General features: G+C 41.6%; 1 protein-coding gene across 9 annotated transcripts in view; it reads right to left on the bottom strand.

Moving 5' to 3' along the window:
- The window catches only part of LOC121910305 (vacuole membrane protein 1-like), a 74,306-nt gene that overhangs the window by 36,094 nt on the left and 13,020 nt on the right, over positions 1-25,192 (bottom strand). For 2 of the 9 annotated variants that reach the window (XM_042431461.1, XM_042431466.1), the window contains 5 exons: positions 21,910-22,012; positions 21,586-21,724; positions 18,157-18,247; positions 15,084-15,194; positions 869-1,111 (listed from right to left, as the gene is read on the bottom strand). In XM_042431461.1, the coding sequence (XP_042287395.1) occupies positions 869-1,111; positions 15,084-15,194; positions 18,157-18,247; positions 21,586-21,724; positions 21,910-22,012 (687 nt within the window). Of the gene's footprint in view, positions 1-868; positions 1,112-15,083; positions 15,195-18,156; positions 18,248-21,585; positions 21,725-21,909; positions 22,013-22,796; positions 22,923-23,737; positions 23,900-25,192 lie in introns of those variants that run through there. The other 7 variants (XM_042431464.1, XM_042431465.1, XM_042431468.1 and 4 more) reach the window with 7 other exon arrangements.

The raw sequence follows: 25,192 nt of genomic DNA, 5'->3' as shown, positions 1-25,192 counted from the left end.
GTCCAAACTTTAACAGAAACTCAGACATTATAAAGTTTAGCATTATATTTTTATATGATAAAGCGGTAAAAATGTTTCTGTTCTGGCCCTTAAAAAGATTGTTGACTAAAGTATTTCATCTTTCTCAGCAGCCACAACGCTGGTTAGAGGTGTGAAACCACCAAAGCTGCACAGGGGAAATACATGGTAAGGGGTTGGGGTTTTCCACAGAGTTTAGTTATCAATGAATGCATGCGCACCCACAATGTGAATGCAAATGTTCTATAATTTATAGCTTAAGCCTTTCAGATTCTGAGAGGAAGATCTAAAAGATTTAAATAATTATGTGTATTAAGATGTTAAAAGAGAGCACAAGAATGGCCAAGTTTTCACCTTTTTCACTGTTCTCTTACCACAGCATTTTGCATGTTAAGTATGAAAAAAATCATTGTTTGATTTGTGTCCTTATTTGGAGTCATTGGTATGTATGGTTGACCCTGCCCTTGGAAAACTGGGTCTCTAAAAGCCTTCAATTTTGGTGATTTTCATGTTTCTACCACCCTCTGTCTAATGACACCTTTCAAAACCCACTGGATAAATTCAAAAATGCATGGTGGTCAATCTGAAAACAAGACTGTTTTTCTTAGCTCCTCAGGAACTGGCATTTGGGAGATATGAGGTTTTCACCTGACAGCAACAATATTTCAAAGCACACACTCTGAATAATGGTTAAAGCTGTGGCGAATGTGCAAGGTCAATGCAAACTGTGACCAAATCTGAGCCATGAGAAATGTTTAGAAAAGCTTAACTCCGTGCAGATCCTGCATTTGGCTGCTCTTTAGCTGTTCCGGTCTAAAGTATGCACAGCCAGTGTGTAACAGACACTCACCCACATACAAGCTTCCAGACGAACTTTGGAGATGATGGTCCAGAGAGAGATGCTTCCCTGGAGGGCGACTGACCCCACCGCCTCGTCCGCCCCTGCGGCCTCCACACCCACATGCTCAGCATCAGAGCCTGGTGGTGGTGCTTCCTGCTGGGGACAGACTATTTGGTCCGGATAGGGTGGCTCGGGGAAATCCACAGAGCCACATTCATAGGCCGCCAGGGTCACTGATGCTATGTGTGGTCCCTGAGAAAGACAGAGAGAAAGTTGGAGAAAGAGGAAGATGAAGAGAAGGAGTGAAAAATAGCGTAGGAGTAAGTCCACCTGTTGGGAGTAGTTTTGAGTCAGAGGAAGACCCCTTTGTTATTAGCACGGGGAGAGTGAGTCAAATACTGACTGACAAGAAAGACAGTTATATGTGGGCAAGTACTTTATCTAGGCTGTTTCTTTTATAGTTCCTACAGCTGTGGAACTCTTTCTCTGCTTTTCATTGTAAATTAGCATAAAGTGTAAATGCGCCTCCTATTTTCCTCCCTGTATGAGTTGAATATACCTTTAGGAAATGTAGAAAAACACATAGCTATGACAAAGCTGGAGCATTATGCAAAAAAATGAAGCATGTATTTTCAAAATCTACAGGAGAGGGGAAAGTATCAACAGATAAAGAGCAGAGAGCCCCGGGCGGAAACGATCAAAGTTGGAAACAAAAGCTGGCGCATAGAAACTATTTGGTGTACACACACTCACCACACTGACACGCACACATTCATGCACTCATTCAATCATAAAAATGAACGTCAAAGACATGTGAAGGACAAACAATTGCAGGCTGAAAATATAAAGTGTGCCAACAACACAGGGATTTAAAAGCCTGATTCTCCCCACCTTCCCCAGGTGACATGCATACATACACACACAAAACCGAGTACAGCCATGTGCCCATCGCTGCGTACGCTGGATGTGCCCACAGGAGAGCCATGCAATAATAATGATGAAAAGAGCAGCAGAAAAAGAAATCTATATTCAGACTTCAGACAGAATTTATTAATGTTTGTCTGTTCCTGCTGTAAGAATGAGACAAATTAGCATTTTTAAGGACCCTGCTGTCTTTGAGAGGGCCTGGTCTAGTTTACATTCCGCGCTCTTGTTTATTTACTCGTTTCAATTATGCTTCCAGTGAGAAAACAGAAGAATCAAAGGAAAGACGAGAGGAGCAGGTTGGATTTCTGGTGCATGCTGAAGGTTTTGTCAAGCTGCCAGCTTTGTGATCTTGACTCGGCAAACCCTGAAACAAGTCATCTCGATATCTACAATGCCGCTGTTATAGAGACTCCTACGGCCACACACACTCACAATTAAACTAAATTACACAGAAATAGCAAAATGAACATATCACAAGGGAAAATCTCCATTTCAACATTACTGGCATTTTAAAATACAGTACCCGCATTTAATATGAAGCCTCCTTTCTGTAATTGCACTTCTGTTATTTTAAACATGAGCAATTTAACATCTCATTGCTTCCTTACAAAAGAGTTTAAATAAATTATCATTAATTGGTTGAATTACATTTAACACACCTGTTTTGAAGGGTAATTTCATGTAGCGCACTTGTGCTAAAGAGTAATTTTATTTCCTATTTCGGTCAAAGCAAAGTGCTGGCTTGCTGAACAGAACAGTATGCAAAAAGTATAACAATTTGTGTGAAAAATACACTGTTCCTGAAGCATGAATTCAGTTAGCAAGGTTGTTGTCTGAGAGGAACAAGGAAGCTGTGTGTACAAATGGCCGCTAGTCCGCACTGACTCATTATGACAATAAGGTTGATAACATCGTCTGAGAGCACGATGTTTGATTAAGTTTTATACTGAACAGGATCCAGTCAGGAAGAAAAGGTCATGTAACTTTGCATTTCCTCTGTAAAACCACATGTTACACACTAGAGATGATCAAACAAGTCAGTAACAGCAGTGTGATCCCTGCAAATAAAGGCAGTTCCACAGAGTGGGCCGATGTAAGCGGGTCCTGTGTACTCTGTGTGTGTGTATACACTCTGTGTGTTTACACTCATGCATACAGTATGTGTGTGTAGGAAGGGTGCTCCCAGTGACGCACGGGGGTAGTTTGGCATTACGCAATGTAACACCAAAGCAATCTGGCAAACCTCGGGTGGGGCCGGAACTTCCGGAGCTGCATGGGACAAGGCAGGACAGGACAGGACAGGACAGGACAGGACAGGACATGGGAGGGGAGGACAGTGGTGTGTGAGAAATGCCTTTGGATACAGCGCGCCCCCTTTAGTTGACACAGATTAGTTTCTGTACACACAGTACTAATAAGCAAGCCAGTCAGGGGCTGAAAGCTGGGCCCACACTTCTGCAGGACTGTAGTGTCAATGTTTTAGTGAAATACATGCATTTACATCAATAATGGAAAAAACCCACAAAGAACACATCCGATGTTCACATACTAGATCTCTTATAAAGGCAGAAGACAAATGAGAAAATCGTTAGTGACCCAGAGGGAGAAGTCAAGAAACTCCCAGCTCTGACCCAGCCAGACTGGATACTCCCCACCCTCATATCCTCCCCACTGACTCTCTAGTGGGATCTCACTGACCTGACACACACACACACACACACACACACACACACACACACACACACACACACACACACACACACACACACACACACACACACACATACACACACCTCAAACAGAATGTTTATGTGGCTAAGAAAGACTATTTTCCTCTTGCGCACACCTTCCAACTCTATCTCAGGTAAAATGTGTGTTTACCAAACACACACAGCCAGCCTGCCAACTGAAAGCATTGCGTGACTCGGTGTACCTGCTCTCGCTCGCTCTCCCTCTGTGTAATGCTCTGTCACTGCTTCTCACCTTACACAAAAGCCTAGTCCTCTCATGTTGTTCAAGTGACTCACCATTAATCTGCAGCCCAGCCCACAACATCCAGGTAACTGCCCTCTGTCTCAGTTTGTTTCTGACATTGTGGCACACACACACATTGACACACAAACACACATTTCATCCCTTCGGAAGGCATAGTAGATGATTAATGGCAGGAAAAAGTAACAAAAGACACAGGAGGAGGAAGTATTTTTTGTCTCAGAGAAGCCATTGTTTCACCTTTTACACCATTTACTATAAACAAAGTAATGGTGAGGGTACATGTGCGTGTGCTGAAATAACTATTCCCCCTCCTAACCATGTCTACTTTGAGATCTGCCAAACGTTGATGATGTCTGCAGCCACTAAAATACACAACAGCACTGACAGAGGCACAAAGTTCTTCTCTCTGACCCGATGGGATCCACAATGGAGGCAACATTGCTGGCATTCCTGTGGCAACGTGCAAAAGCCAACGCCTGGCCTCCAAAACGAGTGGGATCCCCACTCCTGGGTATGAGTACATCCACACAGACTCTGAGGAGACACACACTGTTTGGTTCCGGTAATAACATGTGTTTGTGTGTGTGTGTATTGACAGTATATTATCTCTATAGAGCAGAGCACATGTCAGTGAGGGCCATAACAGAGAACTACTGCCAAACAACCACTGTGAGACTCAGTGTGAGATGTTTAAAGGAATAGTCCCTAAAATTAAACTTAAGTCAAATTGTCTTCTAAGTTAAAGGCATCCTGTAGAGTTTCTGATCACTACTAATGCTTTAGAGCTATGTTTTTAGCATATGCACAAGGACACACGGCATGATACATATTGCTACTCGTTCTATAGTTTGTGGCGGTGACGTGCCAGGAAATGTAGCAGTGCTCCATGTAGGCTTGGGCGGTATCAAGGTATTATGGTATACCAGGGTATTTAGAAATCCTGAAGGTATGATTTACAATTCCATCAAAAACACAGACACTCCTCTTTCTATTAAACTGATACGGAGATGCTGTATTGAGGTGATGTATTGTAGTGCACAGCACATGCCACCAGAGGTCAGTCTCTACTGGTGGAACAGGCAGCTGAGCTGAGAAAGATGGCGACTGCGAGTGGTATGGAATCATGAAAGTATTACCGCATACAACTTTATCTTGAGATGACTTCTTCTAACTACAAAAGCAGATTATTAGCCACATGATTTTATTCAATTGCCAGTCTGCCACCACCACCCGCACATCATCTCCGTTAAGCTCACTGATAAATCAGTATCCGTCGCAGCAACAAGTGTCATCGGGTCCTTCATAGGGCTGTCGCAATAACTGCAATATTGCAATACAATATATAGACAAGACAACTACTGTACATGGCAAGCAACCGCCACAACCGTGCTATGTTCATATTTTTTTCACGAGGCTAGGCCCTTCTCGTTTTACACTTGAATGCGTGTGTATTGAATGCTCAGTGGCTCCCCCAGTGCAGTCCGGCAGGTTTGGAGGATGCTGCCTGAGGTGCGGAGCATCTCGCTCACTAAGTTCTTGCTCATGGGGCTCCATGGAGCCTAACGCGAGCCTCCCGCAGCTAACATCCAAGCTAACAAGCTAACCTGGCATCCAGCCCTCATAACAGAGCTAGGCTCGGGGTGAGCTGACCAGTGGTCAGTGCTAATGCTCGTTAGTTAAAAACACGTCCGTATGAATATTTTGTCTCAGTTATATGTTTAAATTCTCCAGGGTCACCGCACGACCGAGCAGGCTGCCATTTAACCTGTGAGGTAAAATATTTTTCCACCAATCACACAATCTAAATGTGCGTCCAGCCAGACTACATTCATAAATCCCAGGTTTAAGGGGACTCGGCTGTAGGCCAACGTTGTTTCCTGCCACAACACGATTTAAAGTGTTTTCCGTGTTTGTCAGGTGCTGCTGAACCATTCGGCCGACACATAATCAGGCTAACAAACCTCGATTTTCAGTTTTAAAAAAATGGCGCTAATGCTGCACATGCCCACATACCACGCTGTTGAGCCACCCTAAATCACAGGGGAAATTCCTTCTCAGCAACAGCACTAGCCCTAGCTTGCCTGCCACATAAGCCCAAAAAGTTTTCTAGCTTCAGGGTTTGCTTCTGCGTAATGCAGTCCACTGCAGTAGTGTTTATCCCGTTGGCAATACCGCGAGTGGCCACTGGGAAAAAACTGGCAGCAAGGCTGACTGGTGGCATTGTATCTAGCTCTCTTAATACTGAACATCCATGCAATGTGCCTACAAAAGCCGTGAAGAAGACCGCAGGCTAGCAAACATGGATGTGAACATAGCAGGATTTAAATATTTCAAAAATCACCTTTGTTAATGTTTTATGAGGAAAGAAAAGTGTTCAACACATTTGTTAGATCTCAACGTGTTTTGGTGAGAAACACTGAATGAATCTTTTGTTTATTTACAACTCCACAAGGCAACTTTAAAATTCCACTGAAGTTGATAGGAGCACAAATCATGCTCTGAGTTAGATCCAACATTTCTTTTATCAGCCTTGTGAAATATTTAAGATAAAGATAGGGCCACATTTTGTAGTGTGGGGCTGTGTTGGCTAATTCATAGTGACATTGGTGCCTAGTTGAACTTCTGAGGAATTTGACATGATGAAGGTGAACTGATAACAAATGACTTTTCATTTGTAGTTGTTCTTTTAACCCCAATCATGGACAAGTCACAGGGATCAGCCACGAGCACGACAGTTGCTAAAGCACGTGCGTGGAAAGGAGCTTCCTCTCAGTGCTAAAGCAAAAACAAAGTGTGTGCCAATGTGCCCACTGAAGGAGGATGTGAAAGCTAGTTGGCCAATAGCTGCTGCTGAGAACAGCTACCAACACAGACTGGTGACCACCTTCTCTGATCCACAAGATACAGCGCCATCCTTATAACAGTTTTGAATCGTTAAACACTTGACATATCAAATACTTTCTTTTGTGTGTGACCTTTTGTGTCACAGTGACAATTCTATTTATATTATTTGAGCAGAAACACACTCATAGCATACTGTAACAGTGTAGGCATGATGACTTGAATTGCAAGGCGGGGGCTTTTTACATTTGAAATAAATAAAGATGGTTCAATCTGTATGGGGAAACTGGTGTGGTGGAGTGAATGCACTCATGATGTATCACCTAAAATTTCAAAATACAGTACAATCATATTAGGAAGCAGTAGCACACGAGAGTCAGATGAAAAGTGTCAGCTAGCAACAGGTTATAAATACATTGAAAAAATACTGAATGTGGTCCCTGTATGCCTTCCTCATTTCAATATTGTGCACTAGTCTACACTTTAATTTATCTAAGATCAAAAAGATACAAATTTAAAAGAGGAATTATACATTCCCTGATTAATTCTTTTTAATTGAGAGACCCTGGCAGATGCGGACCATAATCGTCCCATACACCAGTCATGGCGTGGCCTCCTCTTGTTAGTTTATGATGACAAATGCAGTTGTTCCGAAGCTCCAAACCAGACGTTAATGGATGACCATAAACTGACCAGTTCTCAGTGACCACAGACACAGGACAGTCCACTCATTAACAGGTCGCTGGTTTAGAAGTGAGTGGTAAGCGCGCGCACACACACACACACACACACACACACACACACACACACACACACACACACACACACACACACACACACACACAAGACTGGGAATTGCTGGAGGTTTGAGGGGCTGGTCCCAGTGATTTATCCATGTGGTTTCACCATATGACTTCATGTTCAGAAACCTCTCCCTGACTAGCAGACAGACACTCAGTCTGACCCCCCACTGAGCGATGGATTATACACTCAAAACGCTTTGATTTCAATCCAAAGCTGACATGGTTTGAAACTGTCTTCATATTTAATGTTGAAATTCAGAGCTTACAGTAGTCATTAAAAGTAATTAAATAAATTAACACTTTGCACATGAGAAAAGTCAAATTCAAAGTAAATATGTTGTATTCCTTTGCAATGGCGTTACTGAGTGGGGGTTACCTTTTGAGTCTTTAGTCACAGATTATTATTATTATTGAGCAATACATTTCAGAGATGACTGATGAAACATGTGCCTTTCATTGCCAGCGTATGTTTGCTCTTTATCAGCTCCAGTTGAAGGAGTTACTATGATTCAACTAGTTCATATGCAATCTGTTAACCTCATCTAATGAGCAAATTACCAGCTCAAATGTGCGTAATAGATATCTGAAAGAGCCAAAAGTTATTTTTTTTATGCAGACCTTTCTCTGGTTCCAGCTTCTTAATTGTGAGGATTTGCTGCTTTTATTTGTTTTATATTGCAAACTGAATAGTTTTCAGTTGTAGATTATTAGTTGGACAAAATAACCAATAAGAAGACATCACCCTGGGCTTTGGAAAATTGTGATGGACACTTTTTTATTATTTTCTGACATCTTATAGACCAAATAATTCATTGATTAATCCAGAAAATATTTGGCAGATTTATTGATGAAAAATAATTATTTTTTATAATAAAAAAATATAAACTATAATCTAAGACATCAATTACTTAAGCTGATGCATCTTACATTCTCTTGAAGTGTGACGATGCCTTGGCTGAATTACATCGAAGCACAACGGGTGTTCATTCCTTCTTTGAGTGTGCTTCATCTTTGCCAACAAAAACTACTGTAGGGAGGCAAAATGTCGGAGTTAAAAAGTCCCCACAGAAAGTCCATCAGGAGGCTGATGCAGCGACCCACCTGTGGGTGTGTGATGGTGTGATGGGTGACCTTCATAGAAGAATTTTATAACAAAACTATGCTTCACAAAACCTAAGACCTGCAGTCTGCCAGCAGCACTCTGGTTTGGTCTGGTCAAGTTTGGCTTGTTCTGGCAGGGTTGTTGGTGCCATTCCACACTGGCTACACACTAAGCCCACTTGGCCTGGGATTTGCTTCCTGTGGGCTGTGTGTGTGTGTGGCGTGAATGGTTATTGTACTTGGTATTAACAGGACTCCTGGGGCCTCAAAGACACAGACAGTCAGACGCATGCCTTGGATGGCTGAGGTGTGACAGTTAAGATTGAGAAGCTATTAGAAATGGCACACGTGAAAACTCACTCACACACACACACACACGTGTGGGCACGCACACACACATACACGCGCGCGCGCACACACACAAAGCACCCATTCACAAATCTCTCTGGTATTTGTCTTTGAAGGACTTTGGTGAAGATGAGTAAGTCACAAGACGTTTGGGCAGATCCATGTCTCCAACCTTATGAGGAAGAAAATGAATTACTTAAAAATCATGAATGAAAGTAATTGTGCTGCTTGTTTTTCTTGTCTTTTTTGGTAAAGGAAGTAAAAGCCCTTTGTGGCATTTCATATTTAAAACCAAAGTTAGACAATTCCTCTCACTAGCAGCTGTAGCTCCGTAACTTACCAGCAGTGTATAAAATTCCCAACCAACGTATCTTCACGGTATGTAAGTAATACTGCCTGTTCGGTAGTGGGAGGATCAAATCCGAGCGATAAAGTTCTGACACACTATCTAGATGTAGTTAAAAATTAATGGCTTCAAATTGAATTTAAGAGGTGTTGAAGTTAAAGCGAGAGATCCATTACTTCCAGCCAGTGAGTGAGTCAAAGAGGTGCTTTTCAGCTTTTCAAAGAACTACTGAACTTGATCCTGATGTGTCACTCATGTTCCAGGTAACATGCATGCAAGGTGTCAATTCTCATTTCGTGAACACAGGAGGGATTATGCGACGCCGAGTCATGTTTGACACAGAAAGCCCGTACAGCAAAGTCAAAGAAAATTCTTTTTTTAACAATATGTTTGAGTTTTCAACATTTAGTGAAAAATAATAAATAAAATGTATGTATGCATACTTACAAATAACCATATAGATGATATATACATACATATTAATGGACAAACAATATTATAATGATTAAAAAATAAATAAATTAAATTAACTCCCATTACATAACTGGTGAAATAAATTAGTGATAATAATTGTAAAAAAAATAAATAAACATCAGAGGGAGTACATTACAATACCTTAATATTCATCACTTTAATTGCACTACATTCGTCCACCACAGCTGCTTAAATCAAATTCTGAATCAATATCATGGCAATGTACACACCCATCAGAGTAAATTCAGTGCTTTCTGAATAGCTGACCCCAAGCTTTATCAGCTCTGAGTTAAAAGACGACTCTCTCATCAACACTGCTAAAGTGACAGAAAAAAAGAACACTTATGAGTGGTGGAAAATTTACTCCATGTCATACAGAGCAGCGGGAGTGTGTGAGTCACATATCAAACAAAGCAACCAGGTTTCCGTGCTCTATTGTTTGTTTCTGGGATTTTACAGAGACTGTAAAAACTACACAATGGTCAGGTGAGTGAAGGGTACTGCTGCACACACACACACACACAACCACAAACACATACACACACACACACACACACACACACACACACACACACAAATACCAGTCCTTTGTCTGATACCCTGCCATGCTGCCGTGCTGTGACCGAGTTTCTCTCACCCACATGTTCTTGTCAGACTGTGAATGTGTGGGCGGACTGCACTTAACTGTATAACGGCATCTGAGCGGGAGAAACTTTAAGAGCTGAGTGTGATAGTAACAACAATGCAAGGACAGTGTGTGGAAGCTGCACTCTCAGACCTGCTGCTAATTAAAGCTGTGCTCCTGGTAATTGCTAACAGCTAAAACTTAATTTTAGGGGGGTTGCTGGGGAAAATCTGTATATTCTACACAAACCTCCAGTGAAACCTGTAATTTAGCAATCCAAAAAAAAAACCTGAATATAGAAAACTACAGAATGTTTCTTTATTTAGATGAGCCACCGGTTTACTTTTTGAAAGACAAGGGACTGTAAGTCGTGAGTCATAAACATGCTACAAATATGCTTCAATTTTTTTGTTATCCTGTGGTGTTGTTTTTCCCTCAGTGGCTCCTGACCTTTTTGATCCCGGAAGACACAACATGTACACCTCTCACTCATAAAACAGCTCAAAGCTAAGACGGAGAGAGAAAAAAAATGACTACCCTAGTTGCTATTACTGTATGTAAACAGCAACGTGCGCGGCTTCAATTATAATGACTTTAATTCTTTGTTGCTGTTGATTTAACGTTGAGCACAACAATTTTCATGCTGCCCATAATGACTTAATGGCAACAGCCATTACTGAAAGTAATTTAATGGTGGATGACTCAGATGAGCTCTCTTCTAAAATATTTACAGCATTCCCAAGCTTTCAAGAGTCACACTCATGGCTAACCCCTTCTCAGTTAAAAGAGGATTTATGGAGGGCAGTGACACCAGTTATCACTACAGAACAAATGCTTAAAATCTAAGTGGGGATGAAAGCCGGTCCCACTCATAATTGTGATCTTCACAATTGTTATGGCAGATAGACGCGCAGGTGCAGGACTCTTAATGCTTGTACGTGTGCATGCATGTGTACTGATCCTCGCCTCCACAGCCCCTGCCGAAATGAGATCTCTCCAGTGTTCCTGTGTGATTTTATTGTTTTCATGGTCTGTATGGTAAGCACCCACCCACTACCTTCTCCCTGAGAGCAGCTGGATAAAATACACTTGATGGTGTGCCAAGAAGTGTGCTTTTTTTTTTTTTTCTCCCCTTCTTTACGCTTGAGTTGCAGGGTTTTATCTTCCTCCAGTAACCAGTCCTGTCCCTGTACAATGATCTCCCGCAGTCTCAGCGGGACGCGAACACAGAGAGGAGACACAGGGCAGCAATTGCCCATGTCAGGGAACAGGAGAGCTGCCACTTCTGCTCTAGTTTCATTGACTGGGATGGTTAACATGTTACTGGCTCTGCACCTCCCTCTGCTGGTGGCTCTGCAGTGATGTCATAACATACTGTTAACTGCTTCCCGCCATCCACTAAAGATGTGTGCTGTTCATAGGTGATGTGTTGCCGTTTTTCTCACAAAACATTCATTACCAGAGAAAGATATAATCGCAGTCATATCTGTTTCTCACAGGTTAAAGAGAAATCTTGCATCTAACAGTGTGTCCGGCTTGATCAAGTTAGCTCTGCGCCAGGAGAGAAAAAAAAATGTGGCCACACACTTACTATAACCGCAGGAAATGAAAGAATTAGCTTCAATCAAGGAGTTAAGTCTTTTAAACAAGTCAGAGAAAGGACAGACACATGATGACAGCTTGGAAGGTAGAGGAAGTCATATGACAACACAGTCACATGTTATGTCATGTGAAAATAGCACTACAGAGGACCTTAATAGTTATTAGACCGGCTAGTATTCCCGCCTTCCCACATCTTACAAAGAGGTACTAAAGAATGCTGATTTAACGTTACAAGAAAAGCTGGCACATGATGAGATGTATCTGAAATGTATTTGTTACACTTTTATGATTCACCATACTCTTCAAGAATGTGACATATTGTGGAGTCTCTTCGTGTTTCAGTGTCTTTCTTGGTTTAACATAGAAATAAGCTGAAATATTTAGTGCGTTGTCAAACAGTAGTTATGTAAAGCCCTAAAATCAGACACTTGGGAACCATCCAAAGCTTTCAAACTCACTTCTGTATTCCAGATCTTCATTTGCTGGTGAGACTATGATTTTTCAACTGTAGCCTTTATGTAAACAAAAATATAAATACTTGGTATCTATGTACTTTCCCTGAAATGTTGTATTACAATGGTATTCTGCACTACTCTTCTTGTTTAGAATCATCTTAAGATCACTGGCACCCTCTACTGACTATTAATTGTATTGACATGAGCCAGTTATAAACCTCTTATGGGTAATTTATGAATCAGTTATTATTTACAAACACAATAGCTTTAATTCATTTCTAACAGACCGAGGTATTTACTGACACAGCAAATCATAGATTTAATTCAAATATAAAATACTATTCAGCAGAATGTAATCCAGCACTGCACGTGCAACTAATGATTATTGTTGTAATCAAACGGTCAATTGATATTGATATTATTTTTTGTCTTTACAAGTTTCCACAGCCCAAGGTAACATCTGCTATCTGCTTGTTTTGTCCAACCGTAAGTCCAAAACCCAAAGAAAGTCAGCTTAGTATCATAGAAGAGTAAGAAAACCAGAATAGATTCACATTTAACGCTTGTGACTTGAATGATTAATTAATGGATTATGAAAATGATTGCTGTTTTTAGTTGATCAACTAATCAATTAATTGATTGAGCTCTACTTTCAGGTCTACTCAGCGCCCCACAATCAGTTTGCTGAAGTGAAAATGCAATGAAGAGTTTCACCAAATTGTTGACCAGATGAGAAACTGAGCAATAAATGTTGTGGCACTTCTCTGAGCTGGTGTGTATCTCTAGTGGTGCACTTGTCTACCACTTACAGGGTAATTGTAGTGGTCTTCTTTACAAACGCTGAAATGAGCAGCAGTCTGAATGCTGGGAGTCAAGAGCTGGTAAACACCCAAGTCTTATGTACAGGAAGAAAAACACTGCCAGAAAGGTCAGCCTGCAAGTGTTAGACTTCTAAGTTTGTGGGGAGATCTGAGCAAGTGCTCTGAACTTATAACAGTTGACCCAGTTATAAACCACTGACCCAGTCCTAGTTCCTCAAAACAGGACAACATGTCTGCCAGCACTCCCCAGTGCTCACTTGCCACAGAAATTCTAAACTTTTTTTTTCTTTCAGAAAAGAAATCTCTCAGGATGCAGAAATCTACAAAATCACTCAGGAATCTCAATGGCTCCTTTAAACAGCCCTTCCACAGAAAAGAAGATGTGTAATTATAATTCTCTGAGGTCGATTTTGTGTGTCTTACTTGTGGTTTAGGCTCACAGTTGAAGAGAGGAAGTAGATACTAGATCAGACAGGATTTTATGTAAACAAATAGGGTTAGTCTAATGACTCAGGCCAATATAAGGGTTAGCAGCATTCATCTTCAACATAATAAATTATTATTATTTTTTATCTGGATGTATGATCAGAGAATTCATTCCAGTAATGTCAAGGTGGATTGCCATCAACAGGTTCAGGTTTGTCAATCTGTATAAACATGCAATGTTTCAATGTTTATAGTACAGTCTTGTGGTCTAAATGCACTTTCAGAGGCATTTCCTCCCTACAATAAATCCATTCTGTGGCAAACACGGATTGCTTAAAAGTGTGATTTTATTCAGGGATATACACGCTAAAATTTCTAAAAACATTTTTTTAATTTAAATATCCATGCGAAAACATAATCGGTGGATTAAACCTAAAAATATCTACACCAGTATCGGCCTTTAAAAAACAATATTAGTCAAACTCTATAAAAAAAAATGCACGACAGCAGCTCCAGCAAGGAGCACCAAGTTCTGTCATGAACTCAATGACACCACAACATGCAGTAGCAGCCACGCTCACTAGATGGTGACATCCTACTTTAAAACCTTCTAGAAAAGTGAGCTGGGTCACTGAGGGGAAGAAGAAAAAAAACTCCGCAAATTGCATTTGGGAGCGCCAGAGTTGGGCTTTTAAAAACAGCAGAATGGAGGACACGCACTTCAAAGTTTCCAGTTCAGCTCTACTGGGCGAGGGCACACAGACTCCCTCATGACAGATGGACTAGGAAGACAAGCAGATGTTTTGGGACCCTGATCTGATCAGCAGTACAAACCTAACACCTCCCCATGCTCAGAACTGAGCAAAAACACTCAACGAGACGGAGAGAGTTGGGGGAAAGCGGAAAGAAAGAGGAAGAGAGAAGGAGAGGGGGGAGTAAAGGGGGGACTGTAAGAGAGGAGACATAAAAAGGAGAACGAGTAAGGGGAGGGAGTGTAAGAGAAAGTGAGAGTGAGGGACACAGTGGGGAGCAGGAGAGCGGGAAGAAAGGAAAGAGAAAGAACTCGGAGAAGGGGGGGGGGGTGTTTTTATCCTCATGTGCACTCAGTCAGAGGGGTCAGTGAGTGCGATTGTTCCTGGACTGCCTGTCAAAACAGTGCGGCTACCACAGCGCCTATTCATCTCCGCCCCTCTCTAAAATGCATGCGCGCACACCCAACTCACGTATGCATGTGCAAATGCACGAGGAGCCTCCAAAAGCTTTTCATAATGCTCTTATTAAAGCCTTAGCAACAACCCAACAACAGCATCAACACAGCCTTTTGAGACCTGCGTCACTGCACCACCATCATCCACTGTGTTTCACTTTCAGCTCTGTCATTAACATGCACAGGCAAGTGAATGCTGTGTAAAAAGTGGTGGGCAACTTGTCGTGGAGAGTCAGAGAAAATGTTCTCTTACCAGGTAGAGGAGGAAGGTGTGCAGGCCGGTGCCAAGACCCACCGAGGAGAGGATGCCCAGGCCGACCCAGTAGGCGCACCACAGCGTCTTCTTCTCCATGTAGCGCACATACTGCAGAGGCCAGAGAGAGGGACGGTCAACCACATGGCAGAGACACATGCACAGAGTGTGAGGAAAACAGAAGGGGGGGCTTACACAGAGAGAGGAGGGGAGGGACAGAGACAGAGTGAGAGAAGGTACGAGAGTGAAAGTGTGCGAAACAGAGGGCACTTTAAAGGGTGGGAGAGGGCAAGTGAGTGGTAGAGAAAGAGAGGGAGAGGGAGAGAGTGAGAGAGGGACCTTTAGAGACAGAGGTTGTTGTTGAGTTTAGAGGACAGAGCCGTAGGGTAGGAGTGTTCAGCAAACTGACAGAAGAACAGCACCATTATTCTTTCTGGTGGCAGCCAGCTCTTACACAACTAGTAAAGTAAGGCAAGCCAAGATTTCTCTATCTCTCTCTATATTCCTCTTCCTCCTGTTCATCCAGCACTATCACTACATCTATCACTCCGTTTACACCTCCTCCCTTGAGCCGAGGCAGGTTGCTTTCAGGAGGAAGCGTGGAGTGTGTAGATTACGGGAAGAAGGGAGGGCATTGGAGAGTAGAGGGGGGGGGGGTTCTGACAGAGGACTCCATTTCCCAGGAAACCACAGCAAAACATAAACAGCACGTACTGCCTCTCTTTGCTGGCAGAATGCTGGGAAGTGCAGTGCCAGCCATGGGTGATTGTTGCGTGTAGTTACTGAGAACTGATTACACAACTCTTGAGTCTCTGCGTTTTAACGTTGAAAAAAAAAAAAACTTTTTATGGCAGTGGGTTTCAAAATGCTACAGTTCATGGCAGGAAAAAACACAAATAGCTGGGGGAAAAAAAAAAGAAAGGGGAAGGGTTCAAGTCAGATCTACAGCACAGAGCGCTGTGGTTTACACCGCTCCAATTGTTTGCTCTGTGAACATAAAACATTTGCAGGTAAAACTGAGCTTTGTGAGAAGTTAATAATTAAGCCAACGTGATGTAGGCAGAATCACACAAGCACACACTTGTTAGAGATGACGCTCACGCAGGCTCTGTACTCTCACGGGCGCTCTTATATTCCTGCAGTACCAATCCCAATTTCTATGGCATGCATGATTCAAACTGAATCATGCATGCCATTATGCATGATTCATACCACTATTGAATCATGCAAGCCACTGGCATGCATGATTCAGACTGAATCATGCATGCCACTATGCAGGGACATAAATAAATGCCAAATTGATTACATTTATATTGCACTTCACAATTTGCCTCTATTTAACCTTTTCACACATCGATTTTAGTATAGCAGCCATGCATAGCATTGGCCTGATCATTGGAAGCAATCTGGCGTTCAGAGTCTTTTTGAAGAACACTACAATATGTGGACAGAAGGAACAAGAATCAAACCACATACCCTGAGATGAATGGTCGACACGCTGTACATCCTGAGCCACAGCTGCCCCAAATATATAGGGGAGAACCAAGTCAAAAGGAATAGGGACGAAAGTAACGCTGCGATTTTCTCCGAGCCCATACAAGTCTGATATGCCTAACTGCATCAGCATGTACAGCATGCAACACTTACCAGAACTGCAAAATATCACGTGGATACGTCATACTTTCGTGGAGTTTTACCTTAAAAGCGGTTTTCGATCACAGTGAGCAAAGTCACTCAAGTGGCAAATTTTTTTGAATAAGATAGTGAGTTACGTTTATTGCTTCTTGTGTCATAGTCATGATCATCAGATTATTTAGCACTTTACCACATCCTGAAGTTTGCCATGTCAGAGTTTAAATTCATTTAAAACCTATTAAACACTTACTTAAGCTTAATAAAGTGCTTCAACATTAATGAAATGAATACTGGTGAGTTTTACGTTTTTCAGAAGACAGACTAAACTTGAGTCTAGTCTAGTCTGAACTTTGCAACCTAGGTTTTCAAGAATGAAGATGTCATTTACATGTAGACACACGTGAGGTCGCTATTATGTCTTGTTCGTGGAACCGTGCATTGTCTGGTAAAAGAGCAACGAGGAAGATAAAGTCAAGTGACATAATTCCTGTCCTACATGAAAACATTCCCAGTTAACAACATTCAAAGTGCACTGACGTAGTGATCTATGCAAAAACTTGCCGACACATCAACAGTTCAAATGTTGCACTCAGGAATTAGAGGCCACAAGCTTTTAATGACTCTTCAAAATATAAAAACACGCTGGCATGTAGCTAGAATGAAAAGAATGGTTTTGAATAACGCAGAGTGCCTCCATGTAGCCTACCACAAAGAGGATATGTAGCTATGACATGAACAAGAAAAACGCTATTGCGATTATTTATCCATTAACCAGCATTAGCCCGACGGATCTGGTCAACAGGAAACAGAAAAGAACCATTTTGAGGTAAAGTGAGCAGCCCCCTCTTCCTAAAATTATCAATGCCATCAAATTATTATTAAAACACAACTCAGAGGGCTTAACTTGGGGGTGGGGGGTTTCGTTTCTGTGTCTCATTAAAAAACAAAACAGAAATACATTTTCTCGTTTCTGCCACTTTGGATTTAATCCAATAAACAAACTATCAAAACATACATGGAGCAAAATAGCGCCTGGTATTGACAGAAAATGTGTGAATTGTTGATATCAACGAAAATTAGTTTCTGTCTGTAACGTTATCTTTTAAAATTATGTTTATCTGAAAAGTGTTACTTTCATCCTGGTTCTCCCCTACTTCCCCTAGTGTTATGCTGGTATAAAAAGGTGAGGAAACTATGACCTGCACTCTGTGACTTTAAAGAAAGCAACCATCAACAGTAAAAAATCCATTAAATTATGCCATCCCTTAAAGTACCCAGACTTTTCAACCTACATCAGTTCTTCAATGAGTGTTCACTACCTTTTAACAACTTATCTCAGCCTAATGAGGAGGATGAACTGAGCTCAGGTGCTGACCCTCCACAGCACCAAAAGTAGGATTATAATATACTAGAAAAAATATTGACAGTATTTGGTCACCTTCTGGTGTGTTCCTTCAAAAAGGTAGGCAATGGAGAGGAGGATAAACAGGATCAGCAGGCCAAACACAGTCTGTCTTTGCTGCCAGAGCCTGGGTGAAGGAGAAGAAGAGGATGAAGGTGCAAAATGACCGAGGCAAGTGTGAGAGGGCAAAGGTGAATGAAATAGAAAGTGGGGAACAGATAGTGGTAAGATGGTGAGTAAAGAGGACAAAGTATGAGGGTGAGGAAAAAAGATGAGGAATCATTAGTAGCATGAGTGAGGAAGTATTAGTGAAAGGATGCAATTTGTATTTCAACTTTGAGGGAGAGAGACATCTGCTGGCAACTGCTTGAGCCACTACAGTTAGTCTTCTCTCAGAGAAGTGACATGTTCTGAAAAGGATAATACAGTAGTCATTTGGGCAACGCACCACATACTGTATGTAACCCTTTGCACTAGCACTGTATTCAGACTTACATGTATAAAAAATTGACTTAAGCCCTAAAACATGTAGAATTGAACTTAAGACACTTAAATTTATCTACTAAAGGAAGGAATCCCTATCTGTCTGTGTGTCTGTATGTCTGTATATCTGTGTGTATGTCCTTTGCGTATCTCTTGAACCGTTCATCTGATCTACTCCACACTTGGCAGGTGTATGGCTGGGGACCCAAGGGAGTGCAGTGTTGAATTTGGTGCAATGTGGACACGCGATACGTTTAATATTAATAAACTTTGAATAAGCCAGCGATCAGCAAGCTGCTCCGCCCTGTGCAGGGCAGGGCGGCGCTTCAGGGCTCTGCCAACTCAAGCATGTCAGGGAGAGACCAGAGACGAGGCGTGACACAAGTCAGCATTTTTTACACTTTTGTACTTACTTAATCTTACTTAACTATGTAAATTAAGATTTTAAATGAAAAAACTTATGAGAACATGTAATGCTATGGACTAAACTATCACCAGTATTAACAATTGAATAATATGGCCTACAGTAACGTTAACGTATAATAGATTACTTACAGGGCGTATTTTTCTATAGATACTTTAACTACAACTTACTGATAATATGTATGCACTTTTACTAAGGAATTTCGAATGAAGGACTTTTACATGCTAATGCTAATGTGGTTAGAAATTGTTATCAAGCTACTGTATCAGCAGGGATAGGTTTCAGTAAGAATGAATGCCTGTCTGAATTTTTTCTCCCTCATTAATTGACTTAACAGTGTGCTGAGCAGCTGAGCTGCGTGTAAGAAAAGTGAGAACGACATGAAGTGAACCGAGTGAACCACAACCCCTCCTCCCCAGCCCCCTGTCCCAGTCAGGTGCAGGCACTTGATAGAGTTAATTGAAGGGGACGTTTCTCCCTGTCTGGCATACAACAGACTTTTTTTTTTTACAGCAAAAAATACTAAAATGCTAATCTCATTAGTGTTTCTAAATTTGTGACGCTGGTATAGTGCATGATGGTTCACCAGTATGGCTTCCTTGGACATAATGTCATGTTATCAGTTTAACGTGTGCTTCCCCTGCTGTGACAAGTCAAAATGTCTGCTGTGAAAAAGGTCTGACCTGTTGTGAAATGACTGAAATGTGTTTGAACTGGGCCTGGAAGCATCTGTCTGACAATATAGGCTACACAATGTAGTTTCACTAAAGTTGTCATACATTTGTTTTATTGTATTACAATCAAATCCTAATAGAGGTCCAGCTCCCATAAAATGAAATACTCTGCTGCAGTTCAGTTATTTTACTCAATATTTCTTTCATAGCTGTAGATAATAAAGCAGACCTTGCACTACTTCCATTTATCTTGATGTTGTAATAACAATGTGTCACTTCACTGAAAATCAAGAACAAAACAAAGAAGAGATCAGTAAGTCTGAACCAAATACAACGTGAGGAGTAAAAAGAAAACATATTTCTGGTCTTTCCAAAAGGTTATTTTGATGTAACAACAGCAGTAACATGCATTGTGTACAAAAATCTTAATTTTCTTATTGTGGAATGGATGCCTTTTAAGATTTAAACTGGTCTCTAATGTCCAAAAACAATGTGTGTCAAGGGTAGCACCAGGTTGTTACACAACCACTGTCCCCATCTGCAGGTACATCTTAAGCAAAACAAGTGTGGAGACACAACGCTGAACAGTGTGTTGCTCTGAGGACTGGCTGTACAGATGTGATAAATTTGCAAACCACTTCTATAAACCTACAGGAAACATTTCTGTGCATTGCGTGCCCCAGTAGCTCACCTGGTAGAGTGCGTACCACCCGTCACGGCTGAGTCCTTACTGAAGCAGCCTGAATCCAGCCCGGGCCCTTTGCTGCAAATTATTCCATCTCTCTCCCCTGCCTTTCCTGTCTCTCTCTACTATCACCATCAAATAAAGCGGAAATTAAAAAAAAAAACAACTTCTCTGTGCACTCGTAGACTAAACCTTAATGTGTACGCATGTATCCTCTCCCTGCAGCAGTTAAAACGCCTTGTGTTTTGAATGTTGGTGAACAGCAGTTTCTTTCAGTCAGAACACTGCTCATGGTGCTTGCGGTTCACCACATCCTCTTGTAGTTTAGAAAATAAACACGTTGTCCTCACACACTTAACCACAAAGGCCTCCCTGAGAGTACATTCTGACCTTCTTCTGGGACCTTGGTGTCAACAAAGATTACTAGGTGCGTAAAAAGCATGTTGTGTGGTGCGAAGCAAATATGACGTAGTATGGTCTGAGGCTTTGTGGGTGACGTAACATCAGTCGGCAAGGTGGAAAGACCTTCTCAGCTCTATCAGTAGTAGCGATGAAGGGTAACGAGGAAAAAAATGATAAGCAAATTCTGTGATGTCTCTTTCGGACAGCGTTATTTGGTTCATTAGGCCTCTAACTGAACACTAAACTATGAAGGAGAAGGCCTTCTCAGATGATAGCACTGAGACAATCAGGGTCACCTCCTATCTGTCTGGTGTTATGTGTGGGTTTGTACTTAACTGTGTCTGTGACAGAGAGAGCATATGAAGGCTATTTTTTTTCCACAACCATCATGCTCTTTTTGACCAACAACAACCTTTATAAATAAAACTAACATCACATAAACACCGTCTAGCTGCTGTCAACACTGTAGCAGCATCAATACAGAAATAATTCATACAAAAATCTTTACTTGCTTGCTCTCAGTCAAACCTACATTTAACATTATAGTTTAATCTCTGCTCTTTAATCTCTCTTTTAAGTCAAACTCTTAATGTGGATCCAAATGTGCAATAATTACCTTATTATCCTCTCTAAGCTAAGCTAACTAAATTGTTTTTGTATGGCTGTCTAACACATAAATGTTGTTTTTAGTCTCCATCCAGGAAGAAATGTTTATTGACCAAATGCATTCATTCGTGACATGAGGACAGGGCAGTGTTTTGGGGGGAAAGGAGGCTGCATCCCACCCTTGGCCTCACCTCCATATCCACTCTTTAATGGTGATGAGCAGCTCCAGAGTGAAGTAGTGGAGTGTGAACAGAGGTTTCTTCCATAACACCAGGGATTCACGCTCCTTCCTGTCCCTCTCCTTCCTCTCATCCGCAGATGGCACCGAGTCTAGCCGCAGAGAGTACAAATCCACACTCACACAAGCTTTTTCAAATAAAGCTAATGCAGCTGCAGCAGAACCTTTTACACCATCTCAAAGAAATTTTAGCACTGATGCACTAATAGGAAAAGTATCTGTAAGCATTGGTTTGATCTATTGCTCAGTGGTATATTAAGATGTATTTTGTTTTTACCTGTCAGCTCACCATTTTGCTCTTCTTTGACACCAAGACGCTTCTGAAGTAGTTCACCTTCTGCCCCACTCTCTGCCATGTCGTTCACCAGCAAGGAGTCCTGCTGAGAGAGGAGACGGGCCTTCAGCACAGCATCACACTCCATACCGTACACCACACACCAGATCTGAAACTGACCCGACCCCTAAACTGATACAGTCACACACGACGACACAGAGCATCACCAAACACTCTCCACACTCAAAAACTGTCCGACCAGCCAGTGTTTTTCCTCTGCTGGCAAATCATGCAGATTGCTGGTAACCCAATCAGGCCTGTGCATGGCCTAATGAAGTCTTTAATTAGAATCAATGTTGACACTGGAAGCACATGCAAGTCTTGTTAATTTTTCTGTGTGTACACTCATTCTGTCCGCCCCCTGGTGATCAAGAGGTATACACTGTGGAAGAAACATTAGTACATATCAATAATAGTGTGAAAACATAAGATTTTGACTTTAGTTTCTTAATTACATTTAACCACACACACATACACACACTTATTCACACGTGCCTACTGTACAAGCACAGAGTGTCTCACTACAGAGCCTCAGGTCTCACAGGAATCTGTCAGTGAGCAGTGAGATGGAGACTCTGACACGGAGGTATGCAGCTCACCATCTGGTGGAATTGTCAGTGTCTCACACACACACACACACACACACGCTCTCAGAGCTTAATCCCTCTATCCTGTGCCCTAGGTCTGGGCCTCTGGCTCCTGTTTCCATGCCTTCACACTTGCTGGGCTGTCAGGCTACACTGTACAGCACTGATATTACAGTGGTCTGTGATGCCTCTTTACAACCTGCATGTAATTGATACATTCTAAGGTTTGTGAGAAATACATACGTTTTTCCCCATGCACTTCAAATTATTTCTCTAATGGCAGCGACATTTCCAATATTTGTATCCTGCTGTTTGTAAGTGCCAAGTCCACTTGGTAGGTCCAGCATGTTTAGGGTGTCGAGTGTTATCCTGAGGGACAAAACACACACAGACACATTACGAGCGCTGAGGCTGTGAGTACTTTGCAGTCTGATTTGTGCAATTTAAGTGTCACACTGAGGAAAATAAAAATCTTCTCAGACAATTAGACTGCAAGGCATTTGGAGAGTTACTCTTGGCCTTCTCAGGGAAACACAAACAAAAGCTTTTTCATCACAGACCTTAAACCTTGAGCACACACGCGCACTAGAAGCACACAATAGCTTTTAATACACCCTATCATTTCTCCTCTTGCACTGAGGAGAACAAAGCACAGTCCAACGAAAGGGCTCAACAAAGTGCGTCAATGTGAAATATCCTTTTAGCAACTACTAATTATAGAGATTGGTGCCAAACAGGTAGCTTTGGGAAAAACATTAATTTCAACTTCTGTATAAGTGTGCGCTTTATTCTGGTCAACAAATGATTTGATTATTAATTAAATTCCACCACATTGTTCATGATCAATACCTAGTAAACAGTCACATAACAACACTACTGCCTGTGTGAGACACAGTAGCGCAGCACAGCTCCAGCACTTGATTGCGCAATCGCCTCAGCCAAAACAACCCAGACCTGTTGAGTAACTCTTGAGCGGGGGACAATGTGAAACATAACACAGAACACATAAACCACAGGATGAGAAATTTAATACGTTGCAAATTCTCATGTTTCAATCTGAGATAACCACAGTGCACTGGAGAGAGGTTATGAATTCACAAAGTATAAATCAAAGCAGCAAAGCTGTAATATAACTATTGCTGTATAAATTTTAGCAATGCATTATGCAGAGAGAGTAAACTCACCGTTCATCTGATGTTTAATCCACAATGAGCTCCGGGCTCAAATAAACCTGTGGTGGAGTCCCAGTGGCAATGTAGGGCAAAAGTACGCTCCCCATGAACTGCATCATAACTTGAGTGCAGGGTGTGGTGATGAGGGGGCCAGTGAGGGATAGAGCACTGATACTGGGTTTACCGGGGGAGGGGAGAGCAGGACGACAGAAGAAAGACAGAAAGGAGGAGAGATTTCATCATTTGCCTGGTAGAACCTCCAGAGAGGTAGTCTAATTAGGAGGTCTATAAATAAGTGGATCACTTTCCTGGAGCGCACTTCTAACATTTCTCAGTCCTCAGTAGGTTTCACACAGAGACTGAATGAATGGCATTTGGGCAGAGAGAGCTCAGCTAACTCCCAATTTGAAAAAAAAAAAACAAAACACCTCAGGACATCACATTTTTCAGGTCATAACTAGACACAGAAGACCTCAACTGTTTATCGCCATGTTTGAGATTCAGCATCATCTTGTGTATCAGAGTAAAAGTGAGAAAAGTATTTCAGAACTCTTTCTGTGATTGTTCACCGCTCTATTGGAAGTGGTGATGATTGGGCATGAACACAGTTTTTGTGTTACTATCTCTTGGGATCCTATTATGAAAGTGCAGTAGGAGTAGGTTTCAAGAGAACAATGCCTTCTGTGTCATTTCCCACATCACCATGGGACTCTGGCGACCTAGGAGCAGAAATAAATATTCTACCTTAAAGTGTAAGACATGGATGATATCTGTGTCAAGCACAGCCTCTGGAGGCTGCCCAGTAGTCTTAGCACTTTAGTCAGATCAGTTACCTCCTATTAGACCTTGAGCGTTAATATTGCTGAGAGGTAAAATTGCTGAGAGGTCATTTAGTTCATGTAAAAGAGACATCATATTTGGAAGAGTGATTGTCAAACTAGAGACTGATGGAGAAAACAGAAATGGGCACCAAAGCACTAGAGTGACAAATTCTCCCTGGCAATTTAAAACTGCAGCGTGGCAGCGAAGCATCACAATAAATGAAGAGGTGAGGCAATTTATCAGTCATAAGCTGGGTTTTCCATCGTAAATATATGAAATACCTGGTGAAAACATCCACTCAAACAAAAAAAAAGGAGAGTCTTACTCCTTTTGTTACCGCAACAATGGCATCTTTGGTCTGCCCCAGTAACAGTAAATAGCCTTCTTCCCTGAGAGAAAAGATATTAAACAATATTAACTCCACTCAATTAATATTTGCTTAAATAATATTTAATGGTTTTATTCTCGTGTGATTATGTGAAAAAATGTAGACCTTTTTTTTCTAATATTATAATCATAGCTCATCAAGCCTTGAAAACAATCTCTTCTTGAAATAACTTCTATGCATTAAATTCATTTCAATTATACAACCTTGATAAAGATGAGCTATGCAAACCTCCACACATTCATCCATTCAATCTCAAT

This window comes from Thunnus maccoyii, chromosome 13, assembly GCF_910596095.1.
Source record: "Thunnus maccoyii chromosome 13, fThuMac1.1, whole genome shotgun sequence".
NCBI classification, from domain to species: Eukaryota; Metazoa; Chordata; class Actinopteri; order Scombriformes; family Scombridae; genus Thunnus; species Thunnus maccoyii.
This window is presented reverse-complemented; position numbering and strand designations above follow the sequence as displayed.